The 19,982-nt window shown below is 39.4% G+C and overlaps 1 protein-coding gene across 2 annotated transcripts in view; it reads left to right on the forward strand.

Moving 5' to 3' along the window:
- kdm4b (lysine (K)-specific demethylase 4B) overlaps positions 1-19,982 on the forward strand; it is a 49,733-nt gene that overhangs the window by 14,844 nt on the left and 14,907 nt on the right. For both annotated transcript variants that reach the window (XM_060882186.1, XM_060882196.1), the window contains 5 exons: positions 4,100-4,149; positions 9,206-9,309; positions 11,981-12,118; positions 18,984-19,180; positions 19,345-19,565. In XM_060882186.1, the coding sequence (XP_060738169.1) occupies positions 4,100-4,149; positions 9,206-9,309; positions 11,981-12,118; positions 18,984-19,180; positions 19,345-19,565 (710 nt within the window). The remainder of the gene's footprint in view (positions 1-4,099; positions 4,150-9,205; positions 9,310-11,980; positions 12,119-18,983; positions 19,181-19,344; positions 19,566-19,982) is intronic.

Raw genomic sequence — 19,982 nt, forward strand, 5'->3', positions numbered from 1 at the left:
TGTGTCTGCCAGTTACAGTGGAGGAGGTGTGGCCTCTGTGTCTGCCAGTTACAGTGGAGGAGGTGTGGCCTCTGTGTCTGCCAGTTACAGTGGAGGAGGTGTGGCCTCTGTGTCTGCCAGTTACAGTGGAGGAGGTGTGGCCTCTGTGTCTGCCAGTTACAGTGGAGGAGGTGTGGCCTCTGTGTCTGCCAGTTACAGTGGAGGAGGTGTGGCCTCTGTGTCTGCCAGTTACAGTGGAGGAGGTGTGGCCTCTGTGTCTGCCAGTTACAGTGGAGGAGGTGTGGCCTCTGTGTCTGCCAGTTACAGTGGAGGAGGTGTGGCCTCTGTGTCTGCCAGTTACAGTGGAGGAGGTGTGGCCTGTGTCTGCCAGTTACAGTGGAGGAGGTGTGGCCTCTGTGTCTGCCAGTTACAGTGGAGGAGGTGTGGCCTCTGTGTCTGCCAGTTACAGTGGAGGAGGTGTGGCCTCTGTGTCTGCCAGTTACAGTGGAGGAGGTGTGGCCTCTGTGTCTGCCAGTTACAGTGGAGGAGGTGTGGCCTCTGTGTCTGCCAGTTACAGTGGAGGAGGTGTGGCCTCTGTGTCTGCCAGTTACAGTGGAGGAGGTGTGGCCTCTGTGTCTGCCAGTTACAGTGGAGGAGGTGTGGCCTCTGTGTCTGCCAGTTACAGTGGAGGAGGTGTGGCCTCTGTGTCTGCCAGTTACAGTGGAGGAGGTGTGGCCTCTGTGTCTGCCAGTTACAGTGGAGGAGGTGTGGCCTCTGTGTCTGCCAGTTACAGTGGAGGAGGTGTGGCCTCTGTGTCTGCCAGTTACAGTGGAGGAGGTGTGGCCTCTGTGTCTGCCAGTTACAGTGGAGGAGGTGTGGCCTCTGTGTCTGCCAGTTACAGTGGAGGAGGTGTGGCCTCTGTGTAAAAAGAACAATTCTGTCATAATAAAGAAGGTGGGACTTTATTTTTTTAGCTTCTCTGTCTGTCCCAGCATGCTCTGCAGCACCAGCACTCAGTTCTGCTCTCTGTCACAGAGTAAATTTCCTTTCATGGTGGTGTTTCCTCTCCGCTCAGTGCAGTGCAAGCGCTCGTTCTCGTCTCTGAAATTTAATCGCTTTCACTTGTCGAGTAATTACAGGACGTTAAGCTGTGTGTGGCTCTTGTTTGTCGAACCCTTCTGTTCAGCCACTGTGAAATTAACTTCATTCTTCTCCAACACTGCATTCATCAAGGTCATATTTCCCCAATCAACATCTACCGTCAGATTCTTCAAGATTTCACAATTGCAGTAGCCTATGAGCACGTCCGCGCACACACACACACACACACACACACACACACACACACACACACATGCACACAAACAGTACTGAAAATAATTGCTCTGTCTGATTTTGTGTGTGGTAGAGTGACAGAGAGGGGGAAATAATGTAGTGTTTGACTTACTGAAGGCCTATTTTTTTTTCATCTATCCCAGAAGATGATGACGTATAATAGCAGAATGCAGTGACCTTCTCACGAGCGACTCTTGGAGACTTTCACTGCTTTATACATGTGTCGATACTGAAATTTTGCTAATAATGCGTAATCTTTTGCTTACCTTTTAGGAAATGATTGTAAAAGATTGATATTGTGAGTATCACATTTTCATCTTGTATAGAAATGAACACATACGCAGTCGGCTCCTCTTTATGGGACCGTCTTCATTTTGGGAGCAAAATAACTGCCTTTATACGAATGGATGCCCCACATGTCTGCAGTTAAAGGCAAACTTTGAGCTAATAAGACTGTGGAATTAGACCCAAAGAACTAAGTATCACAAAAGGCAAAATATTAATAGTGAAATATCTCAATGATCACTTCATATATTTGCATTACAGTGTGGGGTTTTTATATATCCTCTAATTCCCTTCATCTGTATTTTATAGCCTCTGCTTAGATTTCAGATTCTCAGAGCTGGTTAAAAAAAGCCTTTCAGTCCTATTGTACTATACTTTTTATTACATTATATTCATATTGTTTTAAATGAACAAAAACAATTAAAAAATAGCGTTTGTATGAATTTATTTATTTGTTTATTTTTATAAATGTACTCCACTTTTATGCACTAGGCATGCACTAGTACTAAAGTGCCCTGATTCCCCACCCCGGGGTGCCATTAATAATAGTTGATGCTGTTCAGCACGTATAAATAAGAGAAATGTTTCTTTTGGGGAAGACTACATATAACAGCAAGCATGGGCAGATCTGATCTGTTTGATCCTGCCAGGATGTTTGTCTAGTCGTCATGTGGAAAATAGCCACTAGTGGACAGTTCACTACTCAGGTTAAGGTTAAGGCCTAATTATGTCAATGGAAGATTCTTAGGAGGACAATAAGGCATTAGCTGTCTTTATTCAGGTACATGGGTGCAGATGAATACAGTGATGTAAAGGTGATGAGGTTATGAAAAACCACCTCATCACAACTCTTCAGTCTGATAGGTTAAATAAACACACACACAGTAAGAGCTGCTGTGTAGAAAATGAGAATGTACGTGCACCTGCTCTTAATGTCTGGTTCTATTCACTATAAAGCCTTTGAGTTATTGCATGATACATGCATTATACATTAGAGCTGGCAATCTGCATGGAGCTCATAAATCAATTTCTGTTTCTGTTCAGGATTCCAAGATGCATTCAGTATAAACTGATTCTTTATGCAGCTTGATGTATTTTTCCTTACACAACCTTTTATTATAGTTTTCTTTTCTAAAAACTCGTCCCAACTAGGTTTTATTTTTGCAATACATGCCGTGTTTTTTTTTCTCCTTCTAATTCTTTATACCCATGCTTACTAATCAAACCCTGAATGGCCACGAATGTGTGTAATTGTATCCCAAATTATATTAGATTCCCAATAACACTTTCATATTGGTAGATTTGTCATCCTGAGCATTTCTAACTAGTACATGACCTGCAGTGTGTCTGCATTCTGTCACTCATGCACTAGAGGGCAGTGTGTAACTGCACAAATTCCACAGCTTCATTCTCTTCACTACTCCCCCCATCCCCAGCTCCCCCCGACCTGCACTTCATTCCCCGTGCGTCACTTGGCTGTATCCAGTCCAGAGTGAGCGTGATCATCAGCAACGAAAGCTTCTCTTAAGAAGAGAGTCCACTCCAAAGTCTGGATAATAATTGCGCTAATAAATATGATGGCAGAAATGAAAGTGGCAGATTGTGTTATGCACCAGCAAGTAAAATATTTCTTTTTTTTTTTTATTTTTTTTGGGAACATGATAATTGTTCACAGTACTAGACCGTCCATTTGTTTTATAATTATGTAGTTTTTCGTTTTCACATCATGATTTTTTTTTTTTGTGTGGCATTGCATGAAAATGGCTGTTTTTATCTGTCTCTGTCTTCACTGAGCTGAATTCAGCACAAATGCAAGCTTGATGTTAGTTCCATCTTTGTGGCAGCAGTTTTGAAAAGAATCACGTGTTGGTGTGATGGTTGTTTGCCCCAGACCTTCAGTTATGTATATTTTGCTTTATTTTCCTTATTTTTCTCTGAAATGATGACTGGCTAGTTGATAGATAGAACAGAATCACAGGCACTGCATTTAATTACTTTTATTTTTATTTAATTGTTAAATTAAATTTAACATTCAACAGCATCCAGGCCCTTATTTTCTTAAATGAAAAATCCATTTTGTCAGCCAATCAGGAAAGAGTATTTTCAGAAGCAAATGAGTGATATTTAAAGTACAGGAAGTTGATTTACTCCTGCACAGTTTGCTGACTTTTCTAGAAAGAGATCAGTCAAGGCCAGAGGGTGAGAACGAGAAGCGGATTTGATTTTAAAGAAAAAAAAAGAAAAGGTGAAAGAAGAAAAAGTTTGAAGTATTGTTCTTAGATGTATAGCAAACAAGGCTTCTTGGAAAACCAACATGTCAAGTCGAGGTGTGTGCCTCAGACGTTGAGTGTCAGCGGGTGGTTTTATTTTTTAGTCAAACTGGAGAAAAGGATGTAATGGTGATGAAGCAGACATGCCGTGCTCACCTCAGGCATTTTACTGTCGATCTTCTCAGTTGATGCCTCTCTCTCTCTCTCTCTCTCTCTCTTTCTCTCTGCAGGTACGCCATTCCCCCTGAACATGGCAAGCGACTAGAAAGACTGGCAAAAGGTAAAGCATCACTCATTCTCTTGTTGTGTTAAGAGAAAATAGTGCATGTGCTTAACTCTGAGGGAGACCTCATCATGTTTAGGAAACATGACAGGCATGTGTTAAAAAATTCAAGTCTGTGGTATACAATCACGTTCAAGACACACAAGAACGGCCCAACTGGTGCTCGGGTCTTGACTTGGGGAAGCATGTTGCCTGTGCACCTAAAAGCCTATCCAATAATTCTGTTACCTGGAAAAATTCTGTGCATAATATACTGATGATAATATTATACAAATTGATCACAATATTATTGTATCTTAAGTCTAATCATTGTTAAAAGATGTTTTTAAGGGTCTGTTCAGCTCTGAGATCGATATATTTATTTTAAGAACACAATGTCATGAATGAGACTTGAACAAATGATTTTTTTTTTTTTTTTTAAAGATCAGTGGGGCTTTTTTACTGTCTTGCATTGTAGGTATTGTTATAAAAAAAGAATTTCTATTAGTCTGAGAAGAATTGTTCGAAATGTACAATATCATACAGAGTCCACATTGAGAGCATGAATAAGAGGCAGAGAATATCGGATGCTTTTTTTTTTGTCTTAGAAAGATGCACAGTGACTTCTTTTAAATATAGTGTTCATTTAGTCTCTAATAGTAGAATCTCACCAAATCTACCACACAGTTTGGTTGGATGATGTCAAATAATTTCACAGAACAGCTGGCTTCTCGTTGTTGCTGGGGGATTTACAGAGTATTAGCCTGGGGACGTTAGTGTGTGTAGTGTGTATAAAAAGAGATGGTTTAATACCAAATTTTGTTGTTTATTAAAAATCCAGATATCTTTTAAAGGGACGGGGGTTTGTGGTTGTTGGCAGAGAAGATTGAGAACAGAAAATATTTGATTGACAGTCCTCTGACCGAGACTTTCGAATAAGACTCAGGCTCAAAATAACTTTTCACACACTGTACCTAACCCTGAGTTATCACCGTTCTAAACCGTGCTTTCAACCCCGGCTAGAGAAACGCTTCATGCAATTTTCAAGCACCACTTTTTACCCGGGTTACGAAATGGAAAGGTTAGGAAATGTTTTTGCAGTGTTAACCTGCATTGAAATGACGTGCTGTTCGAAGGTTAGTTATATGCTTAGCAACAGACAGCCGATCAGTAACTAAACACATCACAAGCTTTCCCCAGTCACAGAAACCCTGTGTGTTGTTTAGTTGTAGCTTTTGAGGGGAGAAATAATGTGAAATGGTGAGGGGAAACGGTGGTGAAGGGGAAACGCATTAATTAGAGGGAAAAAGACATGGTTTTATTTTTACTGGTATGGTCTGTTCGGGACAAACTGGATGGCAGTCAGAAATAACTAGGAACTGACTGATAATCAGTGGACATCTGCTGAACTTCATGACGATTTTAAAAAGACCAAAAATCAATGCAAAGTACAACAGAACTTATAAGTTTCTAAAGTTATCTTAAATAACTTTATCCATAAACTTTTATAATCCTTTATTAAATAACTGCTTGTCTGTTTATTATTAGCTTTAGATTATGCAGCATGTCTGGTACAAGTCTCTGTGAGTCAAAGGTTACCTTATAAACAATATACGTACTGGAACCAGCAGGTTAATATAAACATGTGATCTGCCTTGCAGCCAGAGCAACCGTCAGAAACGCTGTTATAAAGAATTCATCAACAGTTTTTGACCAGTCAGAAATGAGAGTGCAGCAGCAATGTGGTGAAAGGTTTAGTATTAAACATTTACAAGCCAAAGAAATGTGTTCAGGGAGAAAAGCTGATTATAAATTGAGTGGCGTGTAGTGAAAGTGAGAGATAAAAACAGAGCAACTTTTATACTTCCCAGTAACCATTTTACTGAAATAACAAGATTTTACTGTGTTCCAAGCTGAGCTCAGTTGTTAGCTGAGTGTATTGGCGGTAGAAACTGGGAAGATCACACAATCACAGGTAATTTTGGATCCAGCCTTTTGCTGCATCACTCACCTGTTGCTTTGTATCGTTCCTTCGTACTCATGAGTGATGAGCAGAGAAGTCGTGCAAGTGTGTGGAGTCTGACTTGGATGAAGCCCTGACCCCTCTGAAACAATTACAGCAACAGCATGAACTGAATGAGATCATCATTGTAGTGATGTGTATCCATTCATCGCTGCTGACACACACAGACCCACAAGAAAGTTTTTGTAAGAGCAGAGAGAGAAGCTATATCTCACCCTCCCTCCTTTCCTCCTTCTCTCTGAAAGTCGCCTAGTCTCTCTTTCTCGCTCTGCTGGTCGATGAAGATTAGTTTGTGTTGTATGTCACCGTGATCTGACAGCGCAAAGAAAAGCAGCCAGGAGTAAACGAACCACACGGGCAGGGTGCAGATCCACAGTAATTTGATGGAAAGTGCACAGAACGAGTTTGCTTTTAAAATCTGTCTGAAATCATTTAACACAAGAAAGTCAGCGTGTCTGGGTAGCAAGGCTGTAATGACTAATTATAGAAACTTCTCATGCACCTTGCGCGTATGTTCGCACACTGTCACTGGAGTGTTTGTACATTTTCAGGAATGGCTGCTCATTTTCTCCTACTTTAAGAGAGCTTTCACATACGCAGCTTTCAGTTCGCTCGAATGAAACCCTGGTGCATTTTTCTTGCCCTCAGTGCGGTTCTTTAGGCAATCATGCTCCGAGTGCATCTGAGTGAGATTGTTGCTTTGCTTCCGAGTGAATTCTAGCATGATTCAGTTGCAGCAAAGAGGCGATATGATTCTGAATCAGCTCGACTGCAGAAAGTAAATATATCACCGCATGTCTTTTTTTTTTTTTTTTTCTCTCTCTCTAAACTGAAATGGCAGAGTGTTTAACACCTGTAGAACTGAAATGTGTTGGGGAGAAAAATGGAAAAGATGCTTTGGATTTTATTCCAACTGCATAACATTATCCATCCATCCATCTATTTTCTGAACTGCTTATCTGACACAGGATCCCGGGGAGATGCCAGGGATCTCTGGGGACAAGGGATTGGACACTCTGGATGGGGTGCCAATCCTTCACAGGACACACATACCCATTCACACAATATGGACAGATTAGAGATAGCGTTCAGGCCACAAGGCTTATGTCTTAGGCCTGGTGGAGGGAAATGAAGTAGCCAGAGAAAACCCAGAAGCACAGGGAGAACAGGTTTATATTAATGTGATATTTTCCGGTAGGTTACTGTACTCGGAGAGGGACTTGAACTACAGACTCCACATACTGTAAACTAATTAAAATGTGATTAATCTTTGATATGATGTGTCTTTTTTTGAGAACAGCTTTATATAGGATTGAGGGACGGAATCTCCAGTGTCAGCAGCTAAAGCTGTCACTTTGTCACAGGAACGTTAAAAAGAGAAGCTGGTGAGATAATGACTGTAATGCTGCAACTAAGTGATAACCAGAACGAACTTATTTGTTAATTAAAGTTGCAGTTGTGGGATAAAAGGAATAAAACGCTTTGGGTTGTTGGAAACTCAGTGTACTGGTCCAGTTTGTGGTGCAGTATTAAAATAAAGTGGTGTTCTGGCATGCAAATAAAAAAAATGAAATCGAATTAAAAAACATTTATTTGGTGTGCAGTAATGGCTGATAATGGTGTATTGTACCAGCACCAACAAAGCTATATGGAGAAGTCATCCAACATTTTTAGCTGATTTTAGATTTTTAAATTAAAAATCGGTCATGCAAGAAGTAAAGTTCAATAAAAGCACCCTTTTATCAACACATTACGAAGGCCACTGTATCTCAGTAAAATGTCCTCCCTGCTGTAGCATGACTCTCTCCTTGGTTCTAACCTTTCCCACATTAGCCAGTCTGGGCCACACGTTTGTCTGCTTTGCTCCTCTTTTACTCTGCTTAATATCCCGCTTTGAAGACTAAACCAAGCTTCAGGTTAATGTCCCTCAGGGGAAGTTCTGGAGCGTCAGCTGCATTTTAATGTGGAGCGATGTTCTACTCAGACGAGCTTTCTCCTTATCTAGAGGATCTATTTTCAGGAACTCTGGAGATAAAAAAAGGATTTGCGGAAATATCGTTAGAAACATGTTGGATTGAAATGTCTCGCATGTGTTAATGTTCCGTACAGGTGGTACTTGTGCGTTAAACTTAAAGAAGCCTCACAACTGCATTAGAAATAACTGATCGTGTGTTTATTTTATTTTATTTTTATTTTTTCTTATAACATGACTACAATATAATCTTGATGATTATTTTATAATTTGATCATTTTATATGACTGTGTGAAGGCACATTGTACTAAACTTCTATCTGGGATTAAAGAATATTCTGCTTACAACATCAATCATTGAAGTCTCAGCTTGGTCTAAAATCGGTTCTCTAGTTACAACAGTAACAAGCCATCGTTATAATAGTAATGATATATGCTGAGTAAGTGTTTTAAAAATTCAAAGAAGAATCGTTTGGAGCTGTTCATGGCTAAAAAACAAAAAGGAAAATGTGTTTGTGTTTTTAAATGATTGCCTGGAAAAATAAACTTGGTTTTAGGTTTGGTGTAATCCTATAGTCTCATGCCAGTGGTTCCTCATCTTGGTCTTAAAATCACCCTAATGCTTGTTTGTTTATTAATATTGACTACTGATTTGGAGCTAGCGCTAGTTCTGGGAACAATGGGCATGAGTTCAAATCCCAGTGCTGCCAAGGCTGGGAAATTGAGTAAGGCCCTTAACCATCAAGTGCTCAGGTGTATAAATGAGTTAAATGTAAGTCGCTCTGGATAAAGGCATCTGGCAGAATGTTACATGTAGATGGACTCAGCAGATGTAGGGCAGTGTAGAGTAACCAGGTGACCTACATATATGTTTTGGGGAAAGTGGCAGAAATGTACAGGAATGTCCACACACTCCAGACCTGCCAGAGGTTATGTTTACATGTGGTGGTGTACCCTTTATCTTCCCTAAAACTGTAATGTAAATGTAAAACATTTTCTTTAATTCATTAATTAATATTTTTTTATTATTTATTTATTTTTTTTTTTTTAATGAAATCATTTTTGTAAACTTCTTTGCAGGCTTTTTCCCCGGCAGCTCTCAGGGATGTGATGCATTTCTTCGTCACAAGATGACTCTTATCTCTCCCTCCATTCTGAAGAAGTACAGCATCCCTTTTGATCGAGTATGTACAGTGTCTCTCAGCTGTGGATTAGTATGTCATTTTTCAGCGAGATAAATTTATCTTGTAAATGGACTGGTAATTTTGATTGTAACAAGAATTTAACAATCAGCTGTTCTCAGTTTAGCGAGTGTGCACGAGTGTGCGTGGGCGAGGAGAGAGCAGAGATGCATCACTCTTGGTTTGTCGTCTTAGTTCTAGAAGAAATAATTTATAATTTACTATTTTCTATTCTAATAAGACTTCAGAAAATCATCTACTCTCATATGACACATTTCAGTATGCAAAATATCACAACAGATTTGATGAATATGCACATGTGATGCCATTTGGTGACTTCTTGTAAATGTTTGAGAATGCATTAGCATGAATAGGAAAATATTTTATATGATCTGTGTTTGTATATCTTCAGGTTTGTATATGATATGCAAAAAATATGCAAGTGAGCCTACAGGTCATTAAAAATGTGCTAATTATTTTGATTTTGAGTTGACATTAGTCTTGCATCTCCAGCCCACTTTTTGGCCATCAAACACATCTTGGTAATCAAACTTCAGTGAAGCATGATGCTCTCCAATGACGTGTAGCTAATTTTGATCAGATGGCTTCGATTTTATTGATGATAGATTGAAGCTGCTTGCTGAACTGTGTGAGCACCAAGGATTGAAAAATGGCTGACGTCACAACTAATCCATCTAACTTCATTTCTAATGGAAGGTGCTGAGCTGTGGCCTTTCTGATGGTCTCCCACGACTTTAGAAAAAAACAGAGCGAAATGCCCTCATTTGCCAAGGCTGGCTTACTCTTCAGGCTTAGCGTGGCACTTGAGCCATTAGGCAATTAAAGGAGTAGTTATTGAAGTGTGGATTGGAATCAAAAGAAGAAGCGGGAGAAGGAGAAAGTGGAGAGCAAGAAATGATGGTAGAGATACTGTATTTAAGTGAGATTCTCAAGTGAGAAAGTAAGTGGGAGAGAAGGAGGAGGTGAAAAGGAGGAAGAAAAATGGCAGGGATCGATAATGGAAGTGAAGGTGAAACAGAAGTATGGTGTGGGAAATGAATAGAAAAGGTGGGTGAGTGAACAGAGTGAACAATAAGGAAGTCAAGACTGAGAAAACAGCAAGATGTGAGCAGACAACATGTAGGAAAGCGCAAGAAAGATGTGCGGGATGAGCATATCAAGGAATAGTGGGTGAGGGAGGGATAGAGAGAAAGAGTGGGAGTAATCTGGATATGAGGAATGAATGCAGACAGGAAAGGAAGGAGAGAAAGGTGAGATGTGGGTAGAGGAATAGAGAGAAAAGGGCTGGAAGCAAAAGGATGGACTGGAAAGGAAGATGGGGTAATAAATGTTGGATAGAGTGGAGGAGAAGGACAGAGGAATTTATATGTAGATTGACAGATACCGAAAGCTGGTGCACTTGGAGCAAGTAAGCAATCAGTGGAGATGGTGAAAGAAGGGATGATGGAGAAGACAAAAGGAAGCAAGGGATGGAGAGAAAGTGGATATAGGAGACATAATATGAGAGCGATAGATGGAGTGAGAGAAGTCAGAACCAGAAGATGAAAGCAGAGTTCTTGTGCTGGATGGATTGAGGAGGAATGAAGATCTCGCTTCACCGGTCATGTGTGCACATGTTTGTCCCAGTGATTTGTCTGGGGTCATGTCATTGAAAACTAGTTTTATGTCCAAAAGTGCCTTTTCAACTTAATTTCCTCCAGATTGCTTCTTTTATCAAACGCACCATTCACTTAATCCTTTAAGTGGTTCTTCCTCCCTGAACCTAGAATTACTTCATTTCTAAAAGTGCCCCTGAAATTATTGCTTCAGATCTTTCTGTGCTTTCCCTTCGACTTTTGGATAAAGACACAATCATATATCTGGAAATCAAGAAATTGCTTTTTCTCAGACTTAAGGAACTATACATGTAAGAATTGTATATGGAGATTGGGGAAATATACCACGAACTCCATATGGGGATTAATATGGAGTTGGTGGTATTTGTGGGAGCATTATTGAGATCAGGCACTAATGATGAATAAGACAGCCTGATGCTCCATCCCAAATTTATCCCAAAGTAGGGTTGTGGTCAGGGCTCAGCGCTCCAAAAACCCTAAACGAAGATTCTCCTTAGACAATTATCGCTCCTCTGCCAAACTTTACTGTTTCACTTAGGTTTTCTGCAGGCATCAGCCAAACCCAGTTTTCCAGCCAACGCTTGGCATTGGGAATGGTGATCCTACCCGTATGTCTCATTTCACAAAGCTCTCACGCACAGATCTTGCGCTCATGTTGCTTAACAAGGCAATCTGGAACTATGTAGTGATTGATGTATAGCACTCTGTGTTTCGACCCCTTTGTGGCTGAACTGTTGTTGCTTTCATTTCAAATAATATGACCTTCAGTTCACTGGGGCAGAAATTTGTAGCATTAGTTTGAATGGGCAGTTATGTAAGAGCCACTTTTCAGAGGTCTTTTCCCAGCTGGGAGCTGTTTTGTGTTAGAATGTTACTAATTCAGATTTACTGAAAATAGAAGGTAATATTTTAAGTAGCATAATATTAACAAACCTGCAGCTATTAAGCCATTTTAATCAAGCACGTGTGTGTTGTGAGAGAGAGAGGGTAGTTGTTTACCTGAAGATATTAACTGTCATCCTGCGTGTCTTGTTCAGATCACACAGGAAGCGGGCGAGTTCATGATCACGTTCCCATATGGCTACCACGCAGGGTTTAACCACGGCTTCAACTGTGCCGAGTCAACAAACTTCGCTACGCTGCGCTGGATCGACTATGGAAAAATGGCCACGCAGGTAGGCAGCTTCAATTTCCTAATAAGTAAACACACTTTATGGTGTTCACAAACATGTCTAAGTAGGAATGGAAAACAGTATTCCACAGTAGTCCAGAGTCCACAGTATTTTTTTCTTTACTTGGGGATTTTATTGTTTACCAGAAATGCTTTGAAAATTTTAATTTTGATAGAACTTTTAGAACTTTCAGATTCTATTAGACAGAATACATGTTCAGTGCTGCTAGCATGTTTGCGTGCCTGAATTCCACATCTTTTGATTTACACCATGATTTTACTCTTCATTGGACTGATTTTTAAAATTTAAGATCAAGATATTGCTTCATCGCGTAGGCGTGGCCTATTTGATAATCTAACTCTAATCCTAACCATAACCATAGGTTTTGGTTGTTTTTGTTTTCTAAAATAAATCTACCTGTATGACTTTTTTGTCCTTTGTAGTATGCTGTTTTTTTTTTTTTTTTTTTTTTGAAAGAGGGCGTTTTTTTAAGACCTCCAGAAACACGCCCACTTTACGTAGTGGTAATGAAACTCCTGGAATTTAGTGAATGCCGGACGGAGGGATGAATAGATGGATGAAAAATTTCTAGATTAGGCAATTTACTTCATCATTGGAGTGATGGATGGATGTGTTGATTGATGGATTGATAGTTGGATGGGTAGATGAATATTTGGGGAATGATGGACGAGTAGATTGAGATGGGTAGATTGACAGGTTTGTTGAAATATGAAGGAAAGGATTGATTGTAGATAGATAGTTAGATAGATAGACAGACAGACTGGTGGGTGGATTGTAGGGGAATATGTAGTTGCATGATCATTGGATAGAAGTATGGATGGATAAAAAATTGAAATGTGAAATAGATATGAAGATGAATTGGGACTGGTGTATAGGTGGACTGGTAGACGGATGTTGGATGGAAGAATGGTTGGATTAGCCTTTATTTTAGATGTATATATTTTAGTAACTCTAAATAGAGGTATGGAATAATGAATGGATGGATATAATAGCTGACTGGATGGGTGGTTGGATAGATGAATATGAGTAGATGGACAGAAACAGATTGTTGGATGGGTAGATTGTCAAATATGTGAATGAATGGAAAAATATGTGCAATATCTGAATGAAGAGCAGAAATAAATTTGTCAGAGAGCGATCTATCCATCTATCTATCTCTCCTCCTTTTCTTTCTCTCTTATAGTGCTACACAGCTTTTACTTTTAAAGAGAGCAGGACAAGGAAAGACAGTCATTATTTCAGTTTGCAGGATTTTCCTCTGTGTGCACTTAATGGAGGAGCTCATTAGTTGAGCCTTTTTAGAGTCAGGCTGCAGGGCCACATGCACATCCACACATACAGGAAATGACGGAAAACACCACCATAAGCGATTTCTGCTCCATACGAAGGAAAGCAGCTTTGTGTAAAGATGTACTGTAAAGAGAGGCAAAGTGAAGGTCATGCACACACTGGGTGATCAGTTTCTGTAATCATGTCTAAGGCAAATTAGAGGCTACTTTGTGCTAAGGTTCAAAGTTGAACAGTTCATAGGACTATCAGTGTGTTTATATTTACCACAGTAAAACAGGTTTTCATATTAACTTGGGCCGAATGCACGCTACACACTTTTAGCCCTGTAATGGCTGACACAATAAAAAATAAATAAATAAATAGCCAGATAGCCTTGTCTGCACATGGCAACTATTTCTATAGTATGATTTGCTTTGCGACCTGATTTTTGGCGATTCTGCAAGCTGTAGGCGATGGCCTGATATTTTAAAGTCTCTTTGATAAATAATGTGAGCATCAACAACCAGTAGCAGAAGCGGCGTATCCAGTCCTTGTATTTCAGTTCTTTTAAAATGTAAGCATAGTAATAATAAAAGGAAGAATAAGAAAATGTTTAGCAAGTCATATGGGAATGGCCAGCAAGACACATAAAAATAGCTGCATTTCTTTACACTATACCTCTAGTTCTCTTTGCAGAACAGAAAGTTTTAGCGTTCTGTGGCTTGCAATAATTAAAAATAGTGCCGAATCAACCAGAGATCAGGTGCAGTGTCTGGTGTGTGTTTGGGCCTTATCCACAATATCTCTCAATTAGTGTGTGCAGTGCTACATCCAAGAAAAATGCTACAAAAACATTCAATTGCAGCTTTGGAAAGATATTTAGTGTTCATTTGGCTTGATCTTTGCTTGATCTGAGTATCTGTGTTTGCGAGCTCCTGTTTGGACTAATAATAAACACCATCCACACATCTCCCAGTGATTTACAGTCCTAAATGATGTAGGATTACTGAGGACACTTTTATGGCTTCTTTAGATAAGCAAGTCTGTGTTAAGAAAATGCACCAGACGGCCTAAAACCGCCTGCTGTTCTTGATGCTGATTGCTAAATCTGCACAAAAATGGCCTTATCCACAGACTGTCATTAAACAAGTTGCATCTTTAAATGCCTCTGTACCACCCATTTTTATACACTTTCAGTCTCTCTAATGGGGGTAGTTCTTGCATGATGATGGTGGGAGTTCCTAATTACTTCAAAAGCCTCCGTCCCCCATTTCTCCCTCTTTCTTTTTGGCAGTAGCTCAGCAGAAGATACAGGACTCCAGTGAGCACTATGCTGGAGGGGTAGATTTGATATTGCTTTGTGGCTAGCGCTTATTGTTATTCTTATTAAGACCATGCACAGACACTGGTATATAGAGCTGCTCACGTCTGTATTGCTGCCTTCCAGTGTACAGTAAAACGCTTCCCGTAATTTAACACAAGGTTCTCATAGTGGGAAGAAAATATTGGCCAGATGTAATAGAGATGACAGACATTTCTGTAATTTTTATTTTTTTTATTTTTTTTAATTTTTTATCTCTTACCCTGTATTACTGCTTTTTAGTTTTATTTCTGTTTCTGTATGTTGGCTATTGAAAATGATGTAGAACATCAACAAACCCGCTACTAGATAAGAGATTACTACATTCTGGTGTATCAAGTGTCAGTGTAGACATTATCTAATGATCAGTAAACTGCAGTAAGAAGCTGCCAACATGGCTTATTTCTTTAAACACCAGTAAGGTTGCCAGCACACTTGGCAGGAAGAGTAACATGAGGAAAGCTGATGTCGGTGTGGAATATTCCAAAATCTGAGTTATGTAGGGGTGCCTTAAAATCAGAGAGACTATTTTTTTTAAAGGTGTTTTACAGTAGACTCCTTTGGTAAATGACTGGTGATTTTGCCTTAAAAATGGCCATGATGTGAAATTTTCAGGTTGTAGGAGGTGACTAGACTCAGAAAAATGGTCACCTTCCTTTTCAGGGGCTTCTGAAAAATCCCCGGGTAAAAGAGCAACTTTTGAAAATGAAAATTGAGCATTTGAGGATGCAGCACTTGAGCGTAGGGGTCTTTATCAGGGTGGTCTTAAGAGGAGGGAGCCCTGTCAACATGGGACCCTGTAAAGAGATTTAACAAGATAAATCACTGTCAATATGAGTCCTAGCCAGGAGGGGCACCCTGGTCAGTACAGATACCCTTTTCAGGAGAGATAACTTTGACAGGAGAGATGTTCTCTCCAGAGGGTCCAGTCAGGCAGGGATTTAAACAGGAAAGAGTACCTTGTGCATGGGTGACACTGTCAGGAGGGGGAAATTTGTGCCCCGTAATCAGAACATGCTTTTAAGCTACTAAAACAGGATATTTTCTCTTACAAAAGTTAAGAAAACAAGCTGTTACCCTCTCATAAATAGACCTTGTGAGCTTATTCGAGTGCAAAACAGTGACCTCCTGAAGTTGATGAGAGTACAAAAAGACCTAAAATCTTTTATGATTCATTTCCATTGCTGCTATCGATAAGCAGGCTTGTGTTATGTATATGAATTGTTTGTCCTGATAGATGGCGCTAAATCTACATGGAAAGCTGTCATATACACAGACCATCAATAAACTGCAAAACGTAGCATCTTTAAAAGCAGCTGTAATGCTTCGGCACACCTCATCTTGTTCCACCCCATATTTCATACACATTTAAAAGGTTTTTTTTTTTTAATTTTCTTATATAAATACACTTAGGATGTTGACCTATTATAAGACCATGACCCTGTGGAAGACAGAGCATTTCAGATGCAGTTTTCCCCCCAGAACATCTTGTTTTAGTTTGAATTTTTGAAGCTCATTTAGAATGAATCATATTGTCATCTGGTAACTGGAGCGTGAGATGACAAGCAGATTGACAGTATATTAGATTTTTATGCTGTTCTAAACTGTAATTTGTTCTGTTTGTTTTTGTTGTGTATCTGTTTGGTAGCTTTTGATTAATTTATCACTTCTCAATCACTGATGTGGAAATAATGAGCTCGAAGAGTGCTTAGCTCTGTGTGTTGTTTTTTTTTATTCATCAAAATACCATTTACATTTACAGCATTTGGCAACCCAACAGTGGCAGCTTGGTGGACCTGGGCTCAAACTTACAACCTTCCAATTGGTAGCCCAACACCTTAACCACTAGGCTACCACATGCCCCAACACAGAGGAGGCATATATAATAATATCATGAGCCCAAATCACTGTTCAATTTTTATTTATTTATTCATTTTAAATACACACGTATAACAAACAGGGAAGAAATTGCTAGTTGAAATGTTTTATGAATAAATTTGAAAGTAGCCAGTGACTCAGCTGTCAGGACCCCTAGAGGAAGTTCATTCCACCACTTTGTTGCCAGAACAGAAAAGAGTCTTGTGGTATACTTACCTCTTGCCTCTTGTATATTTATAATCACACCCTCCAGTGTCACCCATATGAGGATGAGGTTCCCCTTTGAGTCTGGTTCCTCTCAAGGTTTCTTCCTTTACCATCTGAGGGAGTTTTTCCTTGCCACTGCTGCCTGAGTCACCTCAGACTTGCTCATTGGGGATAAATACATACACATTGTGAACTAAATATGTCTAATATTAATCTTGAATTTTGTATTCTAATAATATTCATATTATTCTTTATATTAAACTTTTGTTCCATGTTCTGTAAAGCTACTTTGAGACAATGTCAATTGTAAAAAGTGCTATACAAATTAACTTGAATTGAATTACCCTAAGAGATGTTGGGACTGTCTGAGCAGTGCTGGTAGCTCTGATGGTGCGAGGTGCAGTGCGAGGAGTGTTGAGGACTTTGAGGTAAGAGGGAGCTGGTACACTTGGCTTTGTAGGCAAGCATCAGTGTTTTGAATTTGATGCATGCAGCTACCGGAAGCCTGTGGAGGGATCACAGCAGAGGGGTGGTATGTGAGAACTTAGGCAGGTAGAAAACAAGTAGTGCAGCTGCATTTTGGATCATTTGCAGAGGGTGAATTATGTTCCATGGGCTAGAGAGCCATCACAGAGCCAAGTCTTGCGTCACTGTATACGTCTCATCTTTCCCAGCAATGTTGGCGCAGCAGCGGCAAACACATCAACATCTAACAATGTTGATGTTTCTTTACTGTTAATGCTCATGGCTTTGCAAACCTACATTGGCATCCAAACGCAGCGAATCCAACGTGTACGTGCAGTAATGTAATTTGTATAAACGGAGGTTGCAATCGAGAATAACGGAAAGTATATAATAACATTATTTTATCATTAACACAGAAAAAGTTACCCTTAGTGTGTAGCTACCTACTATCATGTGTGCTGATAATTGATAATATTGTGGTAAAGTAAAAGTGTATTAAACATTGGTATACTTAGGGTACATTATCAAAGCGCTAACAGTAATAGAGGCACATATCTGCAGTCAACCAAGAGTGAGATTTAAAATATGGTGTGGTAGAATATATCAAACAGTACTAGACACTTATTTACAATGCGTTAGAGGGATACTTACAAACCACTACAGACACTAGAACCTTCAATTTAAATGAGTAAGTCCTGCACACAATTCACACCTTAAGGGAGACTGAAATGACTTCTGATAAATCAGCTGAGAGAACAACTAAGCAAAGACCAACACTATAAGATCAACAATGCTATAGAATATAACAAAATTCAAATCACACTACTCTAGAACAAAGTGAGTAAAGCAGATAGTACACAAAAGTCGGAAACCTACCTTAGCAGAAGACAATATATTCAAATAACAATCGTTAAAGCACACTGGAGAGTGGGCTGGTTCACATTCAGTTTAAATGAGTAAGTCCTGCCCAAAATTCACACCTTAGTGTTTCAATTAGTTTTGACTCGAGTGTGTTTTTGAAGCTGTGTCGATAAATATATAGCCCATGATCTCCAACCTGTCTCCTGTTTGGGTTGAATACAATTCAGAAATAATATATTTACAAGCAAATCAAATTAATTCAACTATTGGCAATTATTTTATCAGGTTTATCAGGCAAAATTATAATGAATATTATATTCTTATTAATGGATTTTGATAAGTAGAATCAACACTGATTTTTCCCATTTATCTTATTTCTGGTTGCTTATAGTGCAGTGTATTTTGTTTTTGTCTAGAAAATAACAATTATAAAATTAAAACCATTAGAATAAAATGGCAACAATTGCAAAAGATATTCAAATACTGTTAGAGTAAATATTGAATGTAATAATAATAGTAAATAATGATGATGATAATAAGTAATATGATAAATACACCAAAATCATCTGACTTTTGGTCTCTCCTTAGTCATAACCTTTCCTCAAAAAGGACACTGGAATTTTTTGGTATTATTAATGCATCTTTATTTTCTTGCACATGGTGCTGTTTCTGTGTCTCATTGTGATGAACAGACTCTTTTAAAGACAATCAGATTTTAAAGACAACTTGTTGAGAACTTGTTGGTTGTGTGTGTGTATTTTTTTTCTGTGTATTTTTTTTCCATGTCTGTTTATTTTCTGTTTGTAGTGCACGTGCCGGAAGGACATGGTGAAGATCTCCATGGACGTGTTTGTGCGCTGCTTGCAGCCAGAACGCTATGAACTATGGAAGAAGGGCAAAGACGCAACCATCCTCGACCACCAGAAGCCCACCACGCTGAACAGTCCTGAGCTGGAGCACTGGAGAAAGAACAGGGTGACTTTTAGGGAAAAACAGCTCCGCAGGTCAGAGAGATTCTTACATATGTTATGTTTGTGAATAATAAGGGTTCTCAGCATCTAATACAGTATGTGACTAGGCATTTGTATTAATCTCCATGATTTTAGGGAATGGAAAGACTAGCGCTTTTTAACTGTACAGTAATACAAGTGTGTCTTGGTACCCTTAGAGCTCAGCAGAAAATAAAGCAGTTACGCCGACTGAAGCCTGAGGAGCTAAAATTGCTGTCCGATGAGGGAATCGAGCTGGACATGGCTGATTATCAGAAGCAGGTGGAGGAGAAGGAGGCCCAGAGGAAGCAGCAGAAGGAGGAGAAGATGACCAGAGAGGCCATGCTTACACTGGAGGCACTGGAAAGGGAGGAACAGGAGGCAGCACTCAGAGAAGAAGGTGAGCAGCAGCATGTTTGAGTGATTGCGAATTCCTATTAGCAAAATCTGTATGCTGTGGATTTGTGCTTTTCCGTATAGAGACATTTGTATCGAGAGACTTCAGTGTCAGTGCTTTGTATCAGTCAAGCTGCAAGTTTAGCTTTTTGGAAAGAGCAGATTTTGCAGGGATTACACAACATTAAATGTAACTATGTTGTTCTTTAATAAATACAAATGTAATTGTCGTACTTGTGGTGTATAAGGAATGAAACACAGGACATTCTGTTTTGGGGGTAACGGTAACTCCTATGCTGCTTCACACTGCAGCATTGATTATTTTCTTTAGGATACCAACCAATGTTTTATTCCACATTAAGATCTTCCAGGTATGATGTTGCAAATATGCTGATAAGGTGTTGATGAAATTTTCATTTTT

This window comes from Tachysurus vachellii, chromosome 1 (genome assembly GCF_030014155.1).
Source record: "Tachysurus vachellii isolate PV-2020 chromosome 1, HZAU_Pvac_v1, whole genome shotgun sequence".
Lineage (NCBI taxonomy): Eukaryota > Metazoa > Chordata > Actinopteri > Siluriformes > Bagridae > Tachysurus > Tachysurus vachellii.